We start from the raw sequence: 20,134 nt of genomic DNA on the forward strand, positions 1-20,134 counted from the left end.
AGCAGCAAACGTTAAGCTGGACATACAGGTGTAAACTACGTGATCTGGAATACTGCTTTAGTAGAGTCTGCACATTTTATTTTATTTCAACAGCAACATGTTATGTAGCTCTGCTGCTGCTGGATCCTGTGATGGTGATCTTGATGTGAGACAAAGGCGGCTGAGGACATCTAGACACAATGACAGGTAGCCAATAAAAAACAAGCTCAGAATTAAATGCTAGAACCAAGAAGAAGACACAAGGAAAACGCTCTTGCAATGAGAACTCAAGCAACTAACTCAACATAAAAAACGTAGCTGGTAAACATTTAAAATTTAACTTCACAAAACATAAGCTGCACTCTGGCTTTCTTCTTCCCAGAGTAGAAAAACATAAACATTTGGATAACAGCTGATCAAACTGACTGTAAATGTCCATGTTGTTTTGCCTCCATGTTGGTCCTGTGATGGACTGCTGATCTATTCATTCTGCATCCTCCCTCTACCTTGATGACTGCTTACGAAAAGGGTGAAACACAGAAAACATCTTATAATAAACAAATTTGCCGTCGTCATTGTCATCAGCATGTACTTATGCAGATTAAGCCTTGCTTACACAAGAGGGAACAACGTCACCAAAACCTGTGGAAGAAATGTTCAAATACAACGTGTTCTCTCCTCCACCTACAGAAACAGACATTCGTGGAGGAATAATTGCATGATATTTGAAAGAATAGATCGAATGTCATCCAAATGACAGATTTTCTTTCTGATTTCTTGACAGATTAGTCTTTATGCAAATTGACCATCCTGATATAAACACTTGCTGTCAGCTGTAGCAACTGAAGAAGAGAAGCTCCCATCAGATCCTGTTCATCACCAACATGTTCGCTGTAGCTCTGCTGCTGCTACTGGTTGCTGGAACAAAGCTTTATAAGAAACAAACTATGAGGAAGACGGGGTGCTATGTTTGGTTTTATAGAGTACTTTCATGTCTGTTAATATGAAGTGACAAATATGAATGTGTTTCATTCTACAAATATGTAGAATTAAAGACACAAAACTATTATGGTAAACTAAGAAACAGCTGATTTATTAATCTTCTCTTGACATCATGATGCAAATCTTCAGTCTGTGCTGTGGACCTCTGTCCTGCTGACTGGTCTATAAACTTGAGGGGAATATCAGAAGAGTGCAGCTTCATTATGATGAACACGTTGGGTCTACTGCTGCTTGCTCTTTGTCTTGCAGGTATGTTTCTTATATTTGTGTCTATTCATTTTTTTAAACCATTTAGTGATGGTCAGTTGCTGCAAACATGAGGTAATTGTCTCTCTTCCTCCTCCATTCATCTCTTCTTTCATCTCATCATGTTGTTCAAGTCAGAGTATAGAGACAATTTCCTCCAGTCCCATTGTGAAAAATCCAGGTGAGACTCTGAGTCTCTCCTGCAGAGGATCTGGGTTCTCATTTGGCTGTTGCAGTATGCACTGGATCAGACAAGCTGCTGGAAAAGGACTGGAATGGATGGGTCGTATCTACAGCGATGCAAGTAGAACAGAGTATTCCAGCAGCGTTCGAGGCTGAATAGAAATCACCAGACACAACAGCAACAGGATGGTTTATCTGAAACTGTCCAACTTAGTATCAGAGGACTCTGCCACGTATTACTTTGCAAAGCACACACTGATTAAAACAGATGGTGAGGCTTTACAAAAACTCCACAGGGATAGTTCTTACTTTGACCAGATAAAGTAAACGGTAAATGGTCTGAACTCCATCAAGCTGGCTGAGCCAGGATGATGGGATTGTGTTTTTTTGGTTATATATGTTCTCTATTTAAGAAAAAGGACAAATTCAGCTGATTTTTGTTTTCTTTCTAGTTAGAATGAAGTTATTATTTCCTCCAGCTAACTAAAATAACAAAGCTGGAAGACAGCAGGTTTTCTCTGTTAATTGCTGTTTTTCTACAACAGGTTTCTGTTTGTCTTACAAAAGAAAAGAAAGACAAGAACATGCTAAATGGAACTGAATGGCATTTATAGTGTAAATAAATACAACAACACTGTGCTTTGATGAGAAAACAAAAACTCCGTTTTCTCTATTTTGAAGATTGAAATCTAAATGGCTGATTCTGTGTCAGTCATATGTAAACTTATTATCAAATGTATGTAAAGTAAGAGTTTACATTGGAGGAGATTTCTTTAATTCAGAACCAACATGTACTGTGAGGAAGCTGCATACATCTCCTCACTAAGCAGGTGCTCAGTAGGAGACCACACACATACATGCCCTGCATACACTTTAATATCCTTTTATTTGTGTTTCTTTAGTTTTTGTTAATGTATCTATCCACTAATATTGGATCCTATTAGGTTGGGTAATACATTGGGTTTGGATTATTTTCAGTGTGTGTTATTGTTGCTAATCTCTCTCTCTCCCTCTGAGGTGGTTTGGGGATCAGCACCTTCATGGAGGCGCGCCCATGAGGGTGTTAACCAGGGCCTGGTGTGCTGAATTGGCTGATTTGGCACGCACCAAGTGGCCAGAGAAAGGGGGGAGGATGGGATGATAGTGTTTATTTTTTGTATTTGCTTTATTGATTTATGTAATTGTGTTAAGTTAAGCATTTGGGTTAAAGGGGGATGTAATGGTGCATTTGGTGGGAAATGGTGTATGTTAATCTGTGGTAGTGTTTTGGGAGTTACAACTGTACATACACCTGTTTCTGTATGGTAATGGGGCTGACCGTAGGTTTTTATGCACTGTGTAAATATGTAGGTGGTTGGCCTTGTGAGGGTCGGTCAGAGAACGGAGGTGTATACGGCTGATTGTAACTGCCGATCTGTGAAGTAAAAACCCTGAGCTCAGTGAAGACTGGAGTTGAAGTGTGTTCTGTTCGTCATTGGTGGGATTCCTCCGGAGGAAGTCAGTGTTCGATCTCTTTAAAGGATTGAGAATCCGTAGGGTGGGAGCCTTAAAACCTAACATGTACACAATGGGATCTTGTGATCAGTGAAAAGAAGAAGTTGTTATAAGACATATTACTTATTAAGTTAACTAAGACAAAGTTACATTTATTGTCATTATTATTATTCCACGATTTGTTAAAAAAAAAAAAAAAAAAAATTGGACTTTGCAGAATAGTCCAATTCTCTAACTATGCTCAGCCGTTGGTGAACTGTGGTGTTTTTAGTGTTTCTTCTAAATTGTGTGATGAATGTGGTGTGATTTTCATTCAGAAGGAGTCAATGCAAAACAGATACATCCAGTCTCTTTTTAGATGTTACAGAACAGAGGTCAGAGGTCTGACACTAAAACTGCAGACAGAACAAAGAATAATGACTTTTACAATAATCAGACCTGCTTATTTGTTTATTTCCCTCAATCTGTTTTGTACCCTGGCTGGTAAGAGTTTATGCCAGAAAAAAAAAACAAAACACACTGATATGAAGTCAATGTGACTGCATGAATGACTTGTTTATATTTCTGCAGGTACTGAGGGTCAAACACTGACAGAATCTGAGTCAGTGGTTAAAAGACCTGGAGAATCCCACAGACTGACCTGTACTGTATAATACTGTGTGAGATACACATGGTATGCAGGTTCCACAGTGACACAGAAGATGAATATTGTTGAACAGGTGTGGCATAGACCATAGAAGGTGGAGTGTTTAGGAAACAGTGATGTATTTCTGGGTGTTTCCCTGGTGTGTCAGTCAGAGCACAAGAAATCAGAAAGTTCAGTTTACTTCACATTTAGGCTTGATGTGAGAATAAATGCTTACTTTACACCCAACTTTTATTCCACACAATGACATATGTTATTCAAAACAAACCCTGTCACAGGTTCCTATAAGAATTTGAGATGATGCTGTTATTTTATCCTCACTCTGAACACTTGTTACATGAAGTGTCCAGAGGAGGAGCTCTCAGACCAGAAATGATTTAAAATCTGACATGACTGTAACAATGAAAAGATTAACACTCCATCAACATCTTTGATCAATATAATTAGAACATTAATAAATTATGAATATCTTCAAGATAATAAGAAAAATAACTTTATTACTACATAATTAAAATATTTGACTTTCTGGAGTAAATTATTGGATTTAAAATCTCACAAACAAACAGGAATTAGACATTTTTAAAGATGAATATAGACTTAACAAAAGTATAAACACAACACTTTTTCATGGGCTAGACTCAAAGATCCAAGACCTTTTCTATTGACACACGGCCCATTTCTCTCAAATATTGTTCACAAATCTGTCAAAATCTGTGTTAGTGATCACTTCTCCTTTGCCAAGATAATCCATCCACCTCTAAGGTGTGGTATGTCAAGATTAAACAGCATGATTATTGTACAGGTGTGTCAGCACACCTGTACAATAATCATGCTGTTTAATCAGTATCTTGATTTAATAATAATATAATATTATAATAATAACCATGCCACCTTAAAATGTGCAGTTTTATTTAGCACAATGTCATAGATGTTACAAGTGTTGAGGGAGAGTGGAATTGGCATACCGACTGCAGGAACATCCACCAGAGCTGTTGCTCATGAACTGAATGTTCATTTTTCTTCCATAAACCTTCTTCAAAGGTGTTTCAGAGAATTTGTCAGTACATTCAATCACATGCAGACCCTGTGTAACCAAACCAGCCTAGGACCTCCACATCCAGTAAAAACAAAACAGTGTAAACAAAATTTAAATAGGGATGAGCTACCTTTGGTTTTCACAGGTTTATTAACTCCCAAAATAAAGTCTGGTAAAGCCTACATTTTATTTAGTTGCATTTCAATTAAATAGAATTGTCATGTGGAAAGATGTGATTTCCAGATATTTTAACCCTCTTATTAATTTACACAGGAAGTGGACTGACAGAAATCTAAATTGCATTGATCCCAAATGAACAGAGAATTGATTTTTGGAAAGACTTATCACTAATATTAAGCTGTCAGTTAAGTTAATGTCAGTTTTGTCAGTCATGTGTACTATAACAACTGGATATGAGTCTCCCTGGATTGACTGAAATAAACAACTGTTATATTTTTATTTCTTTTCAAAGACATGGTCAGGTCTGTTCTGATAAAAATGACATATTTTATCAGACAATCTTCAGGAAATCAACTGGCGTGGATTGGTGGTGGACATGTTGGACATGTGGGTCTTTATTATCCCGTGAGGGTAATTTGTTTGTAGTTTGACAAAAACTTTTCCACTGACATGTTAGAAATGTTTCAGAGTGATTGTATTTGCATCATTAATGATGTAATTGTATATATCACAGCATAAGTCCCTGTTTCAAACTTCAACCGCATCATATAGAAAAGAAGAAAAAAAACTTGGCCTTATAGTCTGTATGCAAATTCATCAGCCTGGATCTGATATAAAGACTTGTGTTGTTTATACTGACAGTAAAACAAGAGAAGCTGCTTCAACACCATCATGTTTTCTGTAGCTCTGCTGCTGCTGGCAGTTGGATTCAGTCTCACTGAGACAGAATGATTACAACATGATGCCTGTTTACTGATTTGACACAATTTTATCTTTCTACTTTATTTTCTTGAAAGATGTAAAGAGTGAACAGCTGATACAGCCATCCTCCATCACTGTTCAGCCTGGTCAACATCTGACCATCACCTGTCAGGTCTCTTATTCTGTGGGCAGCTATCGAACACACTGGATCAGACAGCCTGCAGGAAAAGGACTGGAGTGGACCGGTGGAAAATATACTGGAGATTCACAGGCGTACGTTTCAGATTCATTAAGGAACAAATTCAGTATCGACTTAGATGCATTAAACAGCAGAATAACTCTGAATGGACAGAATATGCAGCCTGGAGACACGGCTGTGTTTTACTGTGTGAGACAAGACACAGAAAAACAGAAAACATCAACAGATCTGAACAAAAACCTCTGAGAGCCTGAACACTGGTGACATGAAGCCATCAGAGGAGGCAAACATAGACCACTGATAGTTTTTCAACATTTATATTTAAGTATATATAGTTTTTTAATCAATATAACAAGAACTTTAAAGCATATGTAAAACATATTCAAAAACATTTTAAAGCAGAGATTAAACCTAAACAATATATACTATAACTATTTTAGAAGTTCTGAATCAATGCCTGGATTTAGAAATGTACTAAAAAAACTTGGTCCACATGGGCACTATTTCCGAACGCACACAGCTATGATTTGAATCACAGCTTTATTAATGACTTTTATTTTTTTAAAGAACCATTTCTGAACTTTGGCAGATATACTCATCAAGTGCCACATAATTTGGCATCCATCTTACATCCTACCTGTACTCTGAGCTCTCTCCAGCTAGTAAAAGTCAGTCCAACTCTTTACTAAACTTAGTGATTCTCAACAAGGGCATTCAGAGGCTGCTGGAGGGTGGTGGGAGCAATATTTTTTAAAAGTGTCATTGAGTTGTCCATTAACTGTTTCTCATTTCAGACGAAGTTAGGAGGGAAGATGTTTGTTTTTACCATTGATATGTTTCAACTAGTGTCTGCAGTTTTCTTTAAAAGCATCATCCAACCGCTGTGACATGTTTTTTATCAGCTGGTGTTTCTAGGCGTTGCCAACCTGATGAACCTGACAGGTCTCCCAGGTTAGCCACACCCCCTGCCACTCGATGGTCTCTGGAGGAGAGTCCCAGATGTGGGAGAGTATGAAAACTCCCTTGTCCCCGTGGATGATGTCCCTGGCCTGCTTTTTGATTTCTATGTTCACCCTACAGCTTCTGAAATGAAGACACACCCCTGTCGTGACATCTCCACATATCAAGTCATTGCAAAAATTTGTTTTCTTCTTTTCACCTCTGTGAAAGAATCTTCAGCTCATCATTATCAACACACTCAGATAAAAAGTTTCAGTATCTCATTAGAGAAATATTTACAATTTGCTTTAGCTACAAATGACAGAACTTAAATGCAAAGATACAATTTTCCATCCTTAACTGGGTCTGGAAAGTAAATGTAAACATGTTTGCTTGACTATTAACAATCAGATCATTTCATTAATTTAAACTTTTATAGATCACATAAAAATAGTGTTTGATAACTTTCTATTGTCTGTATGGGACAACTGTTGGCTAAAATGATGACAAGGTTCACTGCAGTGGGCTTAGTTTAAGGAAGATTTAAAGAAAAACATTTATATAATATACCTTTACTAATTTTTCTGTAAAAACGGATGACAACGGATTGTGGAAGAAAATGTTAATGTGAAGAAATTTATAAAATGTTTTTATGCCTTTTTAAATATTTTTATTTTTGCATTAATGACAGTGATGCAGAAGAAGAGACTTGAGAACAGTTTAATGTTCCATCAAAATAAGGTATGATATTTAGAATATATAAAATTTCAAAAACTTTTAGTAAACACCACCTACATGACAATTTATGCATTTGCAATTCAAAAGTAAATTTTAATATTGCACATATTCATATGTAATGAATGAACTCAGCTTTTAGCTTTGCAATAAACATTTATTATATTATAAGGAATGAATCTTTAAAAAAGTGGAAGGTTTTGACCAAATCTTCCTACTAACTTCAGTCAGTATGCAAATTATCTTTGTGTGTCACAACAAAAGGAAGCAGAAGGTTATATATGTGTGAGCAGAGTTCAGACTGGTTCATCTTCAACATCAGCCATGTTCTCTCTAGCTCTAATACTGCTGCTGGCAGCTGCATCCTGTGAGGAGATTTCAATGGATTCACACTATATATAATATTCTATATAATCACAGAGATGCTAAATATTCAGATGAATAATGGTGGTAATGTTGATCTCTGTTTCCACAGGTGTGTCCAGTATTGATCTCATCCAGCCAGCCTCACTGGTTGTGCAGCCTGGACAGTCTTTGTCCATCATCTGTCAGGTCTCTGGTTTTTCTTTGACTGATAGCAGCTATGGAGCAGGCTGGATCAGACAACCTGAAGGAAAACCAATGGAATGGATTTTGCATCGATGGGGCAATGGTGTTATTTATGAGAACAATGCTTTAAAGGGCAAGTTCCTTTACTACACACTGGCTGCTGAGAGCTCAGTGAAACTAACATGGTTGAATATGCAGCCTGAGGACATGGGTGTTTACTACTGTGTGCGTTCCACAGTGACACAAAGTACCAAGAGACCTGTACAAATACTCTGTGAAAATCAGGCTGAACTACACAAACACAATAACTGTGTAATGTTACATCAACAATTTATCTCACTATTATTGTTTTACACCAGAGAACTAGTATTAAAATTAAAGATGAGCTTTTTTCTTATCAGAATATCAGTTGCTTCCGTGTTTATTTTACTCCTCACTCAGGAATGGAGTCCATTCCTCCTTCCAGCAGAAGGAGCTAGAACAGATTCAGCATTTTTCAAATTCACACATAGTTAAATTTGCTAAATTACAGAAGAAAACATTAAAAAGACTGGAATTATACTTAGCAATAAAACTGGAAATAAATGTCCCAGTCAAACATTTGATAATTGAAAATAAGCAAATGTAGCAGCATCAGCATGGAACATCTGAAGATGTTAATGCCAGAGGACTCTAAAAAAATGTCTTCTGACCTGCAGGTGTCAGTAAAACATAGTACGATGGCATTAAGAAAGCATAATATGTAACACACACAAGGACACAATAATTAGAACAGCTGCTGTTGTTGTGGTTTGTAACTTCCTGTTTAGGTGCCAAACATTTAATTACAGTAATGTTGCTTGATAACATCTTCAGCTAAAGACATTGCCATAAACACCACCATAGCACCGATAGCACTCTGGTTCCTGGGGTGTGCGGCTGGAACACCGGCGTGTGTGCTGGCCTACGCCGGGTGGCTGTCTGGTCGCATTTGCATGATCTTACTCATCAGTCTTCATCACTGATCACTCCTTGTCTCTCATGCTCTGCATGCTGACACAGTCACCGAGTTGTCCAGTGGGTTTTAATACTAAGCGATAATTCTTTTTTTTTTTTTTTTATTTTTCCTGTGAGTTAGTATCTGGTCGCTGTTATGTCTTTTTGATTTGGTTATTATTTAAAAACTCTTAATGACTAGTTTTTTCTGTGTGTGTGTGTTTCTGCTTTTGTAAAAGTTGTAGGAAATGTTCTGGTGTGTTCATGTACAGGTGTAACAGTTTGTTGTCTGGTGATGGTGTGGGTTGAAGGGTCGTTTCCTTCTGTCTGTGATCTTTTTCTCTCCTTTCTTCTTTCCCTTTTGCTTATTTTTGCTATTTTCCATCTTTTTCTGTCCCCTCCGGTCAGGTCCAGCAAGATTACATAGATTCTGTGATTCAAAGTAATAAATTAATCACATTATCAAGAGGAGCCTTACCCATAGCCCTCCCCTTGGCAGAGCAAATTTGTTCAGCAATGTGGCAATGGACATGCATGCAGGACAAACACGTAACCAGTTGGAAATTATTACATTAAATCTAAATGTTTATTGAATAAAAAAAAAAAAAAGGAAAGAAAGAAAGAAAGAAGAAACTAGCATGGTCTTATTATCTCATTTCTAACTGTTCTCAGGTTTTGTTGATGGCTACTGGGATATATTCATGTATTTTAACAATGAAAATTTTTCCTTTCTCTCAAAACAGTGTTATGAAAGTATAGTGTAAATGAACAAAGAGTGTAAAGTTGATAAATATTGCAAATTAATCACTTTAATCATCATTTTTTTATTCAAACATTTTATCATGAAATCATTTCATGCCTTGATAATCTGTAAATAGTTTATTACTAAGATTCATAGACTATAATAAAAAAAAACTAGTGTCAAGTTAAAATAACCTTATTAATGAACTGTTTATTTTTCTGCAGGTACTGATGGTCAAACAATGACTGAGTCTGAATCAGTGGTTAAAAGACCCGGAGAATCCCACAGACTGACCTGCACATATTCTGGGTTTGGTGGTGATCCCCATGTCGCTTGGATCAGGCAGGCAGCTGGAAAAGGACTAGAATGGATTACCTGGATCCTTAGCGATGGTGGTAGCACCTACTACTCCGAGTCAGTTAAAAGCTGGTTCACCATCTCCAGAGACAGCAGCAGACAGCAGGTGTATCTGCAGATGAACAGTCTGACAACTGAAGATTCTGCTGTTTATTATTGTGCTCGAGAACCACAGTGACACAAAAAACAGAAACACTGTACAAAAACTAGCACAGCAAGTAATGACAAAGGTTTGTTTTCTGCTTTTCACATTAATGAAATAAACATTAGCTAAACATCAGCAACACACCCACATCTCAGTAAAGCATCATTTATTGTGCAGCTTTTTCTTCTATCCATAAATAGTTGCACATAACTGCAATGATGAAAATATTATTTTTATGATATAAATAAAGATTTTTTTTTTATTTTATATGGGTTTTGACATGTACCATCCCACTTTTATAAACTGCCACCATCATGGTCTTTGCAAAACACACATACGTCACAGGTTTCACCCTATACAAATCTGATATGACACTCTTGTTGGCAGCAGAAGAAGAGAAGCTCCCATCAGATCATCTTCAACACCAACATGTTCTCTGTAGCTCTGATGCTGCTGCTGGATCCTGTGAGTCTCACTAAGACAGTAACAGTGTTGGTAAGGTCACACCACATTAACTGTTATTACAGATTTCATTTTCAATATAATTTCCTCCACAGGTGTGAAATGTGAATCACTGGTTCAGCTGTCCTCTCTGACCATACAACCAGGTCAACGTCTGACCATCACCTGTCAGGTCTCTTATTCTCTCAGCAGCTCTCGGACACACTGGATCAGACAGTCTGCAGGGAAAGGACTGGAATGGATTTGTAGTTCACAGATTGGAAATCGTACATACTATAAAGATTCACTGAAGAACAAGTTAAATATCCACTTAGGTTGAATAAATAAAAACATGTCAACAGCTCTAAATAATAACAAGTTGATTAAAGCAGAATAAAAGAAAACAAATTAGCAGAGTAATAAACAGTCTTCAAATAGTCTGTGATGACATTGTTTATCTGCTTTTATTACTCCCCCCATAAAATGGGCTGGATTCAAGTTCCTGGTGTTCTAACCGAGGTGAACCACTCGGGGCCAGTAAGCAAGACCCTTAAACCTACAACTGCTGCCCAGACGTCAAAACATGGAAATTCATTGCTTTCTTGTAAATTTAGAAATGAGTAAAATGCCTAATTTCTCTAATGGGATTAATAAAGACAAAAATAGTTTTTACTAACTTAAAAACGTTTTCTGCCATCTTTACTCCTGTGCCCAGTGCACAGACACCCAAACACATCCCATTATCCTTCAAAAAGGACATCTTCTCTCCTCGTGTCCTTCTATCCAAAAGAAGGCAAATGTCCAAAGAATGGCCAGCTCCACAAAACAAACAGACTAATGAGTTATTTTATTCACAGGTTCCACTTGCTTCTGAACAGATGTTACAGTTGTGGCAAAACTACTGCTTCTAGGTTTTGAACCAATTTGAGACTTGACCATTTTCAGTTCTTTTCTCCTCATTCCAAGTTCATCTTGGATATCTCCGAAAAGAGTTTCGCTTGCTATCTTAACTTGTCTTTCCACAAACTCCACAATATCCTGAAAAGTGACTCTACGGCACAACTTCTCCTGAATATCATAAACCGTGCTTCTCCACTGATCCCGCAACTTATAAGGAAGCTTGATATATATTCAAGACATGTCTGTATTTTCCCAACATTATCAGCATTTTGCATAAGATCTGTAATTTCTCTTATTGCACCTTTGATCCCTTTTACCTTTGCTTGACGTTCTCCTTGGAGCCTTTCAACTTTATTTTCAAAAGCTTTAGCTGTCAGTTTTGCTTGTCTCTTCCCAAGTGTTTCATTTAACTCCATTTTTAATTCACAAAATATCCATCAATCACAAAAACATTTGCTAATTTTCAACTATACACAGCCCCTTTATGTATTTATTTATAACTTATGTTTCCACATATACAGTGCGTTATTTTTAATTTAATTCCCCTCTACCTCTTCTCAGGGACTATACTCAACTCAACCCTAGTCTTCTGTGTGTACTGCGGGTGGGTATTTATGTGCCCAAATACCGATAGCCTCGAACCAGACTGACCATCTTAGAACCAGAACTACGGCAGCCCTCCCAGCCGCTGCTTCAGCCGCTTGACACACGAACAAAAACACTCACAAAATAATCCCAAAATAAACAAACCAGTACAATCACCTTATGTGAAAGTTCCGCTCAGCCTAACAGGGGAAAAAAAATCAATCTTTATTTACAAACAACCATAAATGTTTATCAAACACACTGTGTAAAATACACAAAGTAAAATAGAAACGACTATGACAGCGAACGAAAAGCATATCAGCAAATTGTGAATGAACGGGCTTTACGAAACTAAATGCACGTTCACGTCTATCGCTTACAACCTTAAAACAAACTCAAACATCCAGAGTTGTACCGATAACACGATTACATCTGCACTTTCAACAAGTAACCTGCCTTCTGTCAAAAAAAAACTAAATAACCTCCGTTGACAGATAAGTTATTATTATCAAATTTTTATTAACAATTATTGCAGCCCATCAACTTTAAATCTAACCAAACACGGCGGCAGGGTTTATATCCAAAACGCGTCACGCTAAACCAGTTCACTTGTCATAATGCTTTATTGCTTCCTATCCATGTGTCTGTCAATCTGTCTGTGTTTATTGGTCTTTATTGTGTGCTGTTGTTGTTTCTACTTGCAGCAGCTATAATAGCTTCTATGAATCCACCATGATGTCTCACCAGATGAGATTTGTGGTGCTGCTACTGCTGTGCTGAACTGATAAAAATTATTTCCAGACTTTATATTTAATGGTGGATGATAAACCATGTCAGGGTTGGGCAGGTCAGGCATGTTGTTTGATTTTTATAAACCTTCATTTCATTATAAAAGTAGTTGAATAAAATAATGAAATAGACTTTTTGGTCTTTCTGTTTACTGAGTGAAACGTGGAGTCATTTCTCTAGAGAAGGAGGAGTCAATGCAAACTCACCAGTTGGGTTTCTTCATAGATGGTGCAAAGCAAAGTTCAGAGACAGACTGATAATCAAACACTGAAGACTGGACCAAGAACTGACTGAAAATGATCAGACCTGTTTACTTGGTCACTTTATTCACTGTGTTTTACACTTTGACTGGTAAGAATTTTAAAATTCTGCTGGACAGAAACATATTTAGAGACGTTTTGAATGTAGTTTACTTGTGATCCGTGTTCATTTCAGGTACTGAGGGTCAAACACTGACTGAGTCTGAATCAGTGGTGAAAAGGCCTGGAGAATCCCACAGACTGACCTGCACATATTCAGGATTTGGTGGTGATTATTCTAATGCTTGGATCAGACAGGCTGCAGGAAAAGGACTGGAATGGATTGCTTATATCAACAGTGGCAGTAGCACCGCTTACTCCCAGTCTTTTAAAGGCCGGTTCACCATCTCCAGAGACAACAGCAGAACGCAGGTGTATCTGCAGATCAACAGTCTGACCACAGAGGATTCTGCTCTTTATTATTGTACTCGATTGTCACAGCGACACAAAAAGCAGAAACACTGAACAAAAACTCATTATGTCAAATCAACATAATTTATTCTCTTTTCTTTTGAACTGCATAAACAAATTAAACTTTATCAACGCATATTGAAAACATGGTTTCAAAATATCCTGTATTTCTGTAATTTAAAGAGAAATTTACTCATATCCATCTTCTGTCATATGTTGTTAAAGCAGACTGATGATAAGGCAAGCCAAATTTATTTGTATAGCACATTTCATGTACAAGACAATTTAAAGTGCTTTACATAAAACATTACAGCAGGGTGCAGAAAACAATACAAGTGCATTAAAAAACAAAGATTAAAAGAAATAAAATTAATTAAATGAAAACAGAAAAAAAATGCTAAAAAAAAAAAAAAGATAAAATGGAAGAACTAAAGTTCCAGTGTGGGGAAAGTCAGTGTTAAAACATGATCAAGTTTAAGATCCCAGCTTAAAAGATAAAACTGCTGTGTAGGGCTGCACAATTAATCGGATTTTGATCGTGATCACGATTTTGGTGGCCACAATTAAATGAACCTGATCGTCAACGATATTTACATTAAAAACGCAGCTCTGCTGCTTCTCTGATCACACACATTCTCAACCTGCAGTCGGCCAACCACCAGGGGGCGAACGCGAGGCCAAAGCTTCATTAAGCTGCCTAAAGAACAAGGGCGTGCACCTTTTACAGTCGGCAGCTAGTTGTACTCAGTGTTGCTAGTTTTCACTCACCTCTAGCGACTTATTTTCAAAAAACGACTAGCGACTAATCTAACGACTTTTTCTGGTGATATTGGAGACTTTTGGAGACTGACGTGAAAGAGCGTATAGTTCACTCTTCAACAGGGGGGGGGGGGGGGGGGGTGCTCCGACCCCTCCCCCGTCCAGAAGCACTCAGAAGAGGCTTGGTCCTCACGCAGCAGCTGGACTCAGAGCAGGAGAAGATCTGTTTCATGACCAGGCTGAAAATGAAACGTACATAACTGCTGCTGGCTGGTCCCGCGCTGGCTTACCGTCAGATATTAATGTTTATTAATGAAGAGTGTCGACATTAACATTTAAAAAGTGTTGTGACATGTTGCAGACTCCTAATTAAAGAAAACATTACACTTAATAAAATTAAACTTAAAAAACAAAGAAAATATTGACTGAAGAATTAAATTTTTATTATTTCTTTACTGTTCTAAACATTTTTATGTTGTCTTTTCTTCAATGTTTGCCTTTCTCACAACATCCCTCCCACACTAGCATCCATTACTAGTGATGGATGTTCGGCTCTTTTCAGAGAACCGGTTCTTTTGGCACCTAAACGGCTCTTGATTTAGCATCTTTTGTAGCCCCAAAATTTACATTAACTTCTCAAAAATGAATGGTAAATGTATTTATTGCATTATTTATCATCTATTCTAATTTAAAGTTTACTTTTTCACAAAAAATTGTTGCAAAGTAGTTTGTTTATAATTGGTGCAATAAAAATACATGTTTTTCCAAACACAGTGAATAATCGCGATTAATAATCGTGATTACAATATTGATCAAAATAATCGTGATTATTATTTTGGTCATAATCGTGCAGCCCTACTGCTGTGTTATTTTACTTGGAGAAAAATAAAGAAAACACTTGTGGCTGCTTTTTAAACTGAGACTTTTTTAATCTTTTTGTAAGTTTTCATTCCAGATTTATTTATTTTATATATAAGATATAAGATAGATATAAGAGTCTGCTGTTTATTTTTGTTCTTGAGAGTCAGTGTTACAAAGGACCTCGCAGAGATAGATCAGAGTTCAAGCTAGGATTTATTACAGTCACTAATCACAACACAGAAGCTTATGAAACTGAGGAGCCAAGGAGCAAACACTGGAGTCCAGAGATCAGCCAGGTGAGTTGGGACCGGGAAGGGGAGATCAGGGAAGTCCAACAAAATTGCAACAAGGTCCGACAGGGAGTGGATATGTAGTTGGCGTATATAAAGCCCAGTGATCAGACTGATTGCAGGTGTGACTGATTAGTATTCTGGGGACTGACTGCTATGATACGTGGCAGGTGTGGGTGTGTCTGAGGCAGGGCCTGGTGCGGGTGTAACAGTCAGACTGGCACAGAAAGACATATACAGTAATGACAGAGGATTTTTTTTATTTTTGCTTTTCACATTCATGAAATAAAGATTTGTTCAACATCACCAACACACCCAGAGAAACATAATCTCAATAAAGCATCATCTATTGTTAAAGGTTTTATTACTCTGGATATAGCTGCACTGAATTTTAAAGATAAATAATTTATATTGATGATGTGAATGTTTAGAAAAGTACTTTCCTGATTTGTATCATCCCTGTTTTATAATCTGTTCGTGTCATCGCTTATGCAAAACAAATTTTGTCACATGTTTCATCCAATAGAAATTTGAGGTGATGCTTTTATTGGCAGCAGAAGAAGAGAAGCTCCATCAGATCAACTTCACCACCAACATGTTCTCTGTAGCTCTGCTGCTGCTTCTGGCTGCAGGATCCTGTGAGTCTCACTGAGACACTGATTTTATGATCACGCTCACTGATCATTGTTACAGATTTCATTTACAATATTCTCCTCCACAGGTGTGAAGTGTGAAACACTGACACAGCCATCCTCCATGACTGTTCAGCCTGGTCAACATCTGACCATCACCTGTCAGGTGTCTTATTCTATGTACAGCTATCGAACACACTGGATCAGACAGCCTGCAGGAAAAGGACTGGAGTGGATCGGTGGAAAATATACTGGAGATTCACAGGCGTACATGTCAGATTCATTGAAGAACAAATTCAGTATCGACTTAGATGCTTCAAACAGCAGAATAACTCTGAATGGACAGAATATGCAGCCTGAAGACACGGCTGTGTTTCATTGTGCGAGACGCCACAATAACACAAACCATCAGCAAACCTGAACAAAAACCTCTCAGAGTCTGAAAACTTTAACATGAAGCCACCAGAGGAGGAGCTCTGACACCACTAATGATTTTAAACAATGTCAATGTAAAAAGTCTAATATGTAATCAATACAAGACAGAAACTCATTTAAAAAATTAAAAACATAATTGGCTGTTTTTAGTTCTAAAAAGAAAAAGATAAGTCCATTTATCACTGTAGACATTTAAAATGTGTTAACAAGCAGAATGAAAGGAGGCATTTAGTTCAACTCATCGAGTGGCCACCTCATATACAGAGGCTACAGCTGCTTGACTGAGATGAAGCCCAGTCTGGCCCTTTGCTGAGTCTAGTACCCTGTTCCTCTTGAATTACTGACATTTAGAGGACACTAGTTAAAAGGAAAAAAAAAGCAACCTAACAAAACATACATAAATGATGCTAAGAGAGAATGCTTTTACACTGAAAAAAATCGGGAGTGATATTTACTTAAGAAAACTTAGGAAAGTTTTTGCACTTAGAAAATGCAAGTAAATTCTACAAGAGCGATCATCAAGTAAACTTTACTTGCAGATATCAGTTTATTTTACTCGCAAACCTCAGGTAATTTACTGTTGATTATTGATATGGTTATTGAATTTTACTCTCTCCTTCTTAGTAAGTTTTACTTACTCTGACTATTTCAAACTAAAAAATCTCAGCTAAAATCAATGGCTTTTTTAGGTAATTTCAAAATACTTTTTTAAACTTTTATTTATGAACCGTAAATGAGTAACATTTACACAATATTTTACATAATTTTTATGCAATTTTAAACTGCCTAAATTTGTTTATTTTTACTAAAAAATAAAGACTAAAAAAATGAGGCAACTGATTTAATGAAAAACCTTTATTTTTCTTATGTGATTTTTTTTTTTTTTTATGAAACATTACCCAGCAGGGTTTGCATTGCAAAACAAGCTATATTTCACCCTGGAAAAAAAAAATAAAATTGACATCCTTCAGGAGTCTTCAGTGTATAAAAGACATGCTAGAACATTTCCTTTTCAAGAACAGTGTTAGCTTTTTGTAGGTTAAGATAATGAAACATGTATAGAACCTCAGTGTAGAGCATCTTGGCACTAGTGCCATATTTCCTCTTTCTTTTCAAGTCCACACTCACATGCGTGACCCATTAAAATGGTTCTACAATCAGTTTAGAACCTGTGGTTTAACTTTGTTACAGTGGAACAAGTTGAAATACAAATAACACCTTTAAAACAGAAGAAAAAGAAGAACACAGACAAATAACCACATAAACAACTGTGAGCCTTTTTTTTTCTTTTAGAACCCTCTTTGAAGGGTCAACTTTTGGGCCAAACATGTGGACTCAAGTTGTAAGTTTGTTTCGCAGAGACAGGATTTTGGGAGACAGCTTAATGACATCAAGCTCTAGAAGAAGCTTTTGAAACACTTCAAAAGTGTACTTAATTTTTGGTGGGTAACTCAAGTTCATGGCATAAATGATGCCCATCAGCAGAAGACAGGCCTTGGAAACACTTCCACAGTTGTGAAGTACCTCAGTCCCCTCAACGACAATCGACACATCTGCGTTGGATACACCTCCATCTTCTTCGTGTGTGTGGAAGACACAGATCCTCAGGACTTGCTCAGCCTGGTCCTCTTGAGCCGCCTCTCTGATGATATCCTGTAATATATATGTGAATCCATGTTCAGGTACATAGTACAGCTCAATTGCATATCTAAGTTACAGACCAGTGTCAAAAATGTCAATATTTCAATAACTAAGGATCCTAAACATTTAAAATGATTTCACTAAGTTTAGGAAAGTTGGAAAATGTCTTTGAATCATACAAAAGGAGTAGACTGCCAACTAACGAGGAGAGGGGGTAACAAGGAACTAAAGAGTGCATCCTACATAATAATGTTGTTTTTTTTCTCTTTTGTGTATGCATTTTTGTTGTCTGGAAACAAACGCTTGATTATTCCAACCCATTTTCAAACTGTGTACTGTGTAATTTGTACACATTTTGAAATACTTTTTCTGATTCTGAAAATATTCCTCAGTACCAATAACAACTGAAGTTTGCACTCACTTTTATACACACAAACAACAAATCAGGCCTAATGGATCTTAACTCTAGGTATTCCTGAACTTCATTTACTGTCTCTCATTATTGGAAAAACTGAATAATACAGATGTGTATGTATCCTATCATGCAGAGAGGAGAGGATGGAGGAGATGGGAAGAGAGAAGGGGGAGGAAAGAAGAAGAGAAGAGAAAAATGGGAGAGAAGAGAGAAACAAGAGTGTAAGAAAGTGGAGGGAAGAGAAGAGAGGAGAGCAAAGATTAAAGAACACAGGAAAAGGGAGGAGAGAGGATAACGAATTTTCTTTGTTTAAATAAAAACAGAAATATGAAGCATTTTTTAATCTGGAAGATTTCTGGAAAAAAAGGTACAATTTTCAAAAATTTTAATGTTTTGAAAATTAGTTGATGGTTCAAGCTAGTTTTATTTTAAAAGGGTAAGTGAATATAAATCAAAATATTGTACTCAAGTGAACTTTGTGATCTGAAAATGTTTGAATTTACCTTGTAGTCCTTGATGAGTTCCCCTGAAGACTCCCCCAGGAATTCCATCAGGGCGCGGATAATGGCCTCCCGTCTTGCTTCAATGTGTCGCTGTTTTAATAGACAGAAGAAACTTGTGTAAGAAGTACCGTAAATCCACTAATCTACACATGTCAATAGAAGCAAAAAACAAATTTCATACAAGACATCCTGGATCTGCATTTGCTAGTCCTCTGAAGGCATTACTCTTAACTGCTCTAGGTATATCCATTTTAAAGTAACTGTATGCAGGGTTGGGTCAGGACCCAAAGTGGGCCACTTGCCTAGATTGCCAGTTATCAGAGTGAAATGTCAATTTTTTAAATTTATTTTCCAAATTAAAGTAGACTGAAATCATGATTTGAGTATGTTCAGCTCTCTGTCTCTATGTTTTGCACTCCATTTCTCTCCCCCTCTTTCTCCCTCTCTTCCTGTACACACCTCCCCCTGTTTTCTCCCTGTGTGTGTGTGTGTGTGTGTTCCACGTCTGCTGTACTTTTAAAAAGTGTCCCATGCACATGTGACTGAGGTCTGGTTTGGGTCCCAGCAAGATGGTGTGGGGACTCCGGCTTTACCTGGTTTAAGGAATCCAGAAGCGGTCGTATTTTGGTCCCAGCTACTCCGCCTTTTTTGCTGAATATTTCCTGCATTTTTGGAGTGTAGAAGTCCAGCTTCGAGAGAAAAGTTCTTTCCAAGGGAACCGTTGTGATTCTTTTGAATTCCTCCTTGATCTGAAAAAAGGTGTTACGATTATGCCATTTACATTTTTCTTTTTAACAAACCCTATTTCTTAATGGATTATAAATGCAACACAGACAGTTTTACCTGAGTTTCGGAGAAAAGAGCAGGCCATCTCTCCCTGAAATCTTGAATAGTGGGGCACTGCTTTACAACTTCCTGTCTTCGGATGGAGAAAGTTCTTTCCATTTTCTCTGATATTATCCTCTCATTGTTTTTCTTCTTAAGTTCTTCCAGCATATCTACCCTCTCCTTCTCTAAAGTGGCTTCTGTATCCCCAACTGGCAGTGGAGGCAGGTAGTTTACTT

The 20,134-nt window shown here is 37.2% G+C and overlaps 1 gene segment (V, D, J or C); it reads left to right on the forward strand.

Moving 5' to 3' along the window:
• Positions 1-16,011: 16,011 nt before the first annotated feature.
• On the forward strand, positions 16,012-16,497 carry LOC121657138. The segment is given in 2 exon segments: positions 16,012-16,082; positions 16,166-16,497. Coding segments are annotated over 2 exon segments (375 nt in total).
• Positions 16,498-20,134: the final 3,637 nt, after the last annotated feature.

The sequence above is a fragment of the Melanotaenia boesemani genome, chromosome 2 (genome assembly GCF_017639745.1).
Source record: "Melanotaenia boesemani isolate fMelBoe1 chromosome 2, fMelBoe1.pri, whole genome shotgun sequence".
Lineage (NCBI taxonomy): Eukaryota > Metazoa > Chordata > Actinopteri > Atheriniformes > Melanotaeniidae > Melanotaenia > Melanotaenia boesemani.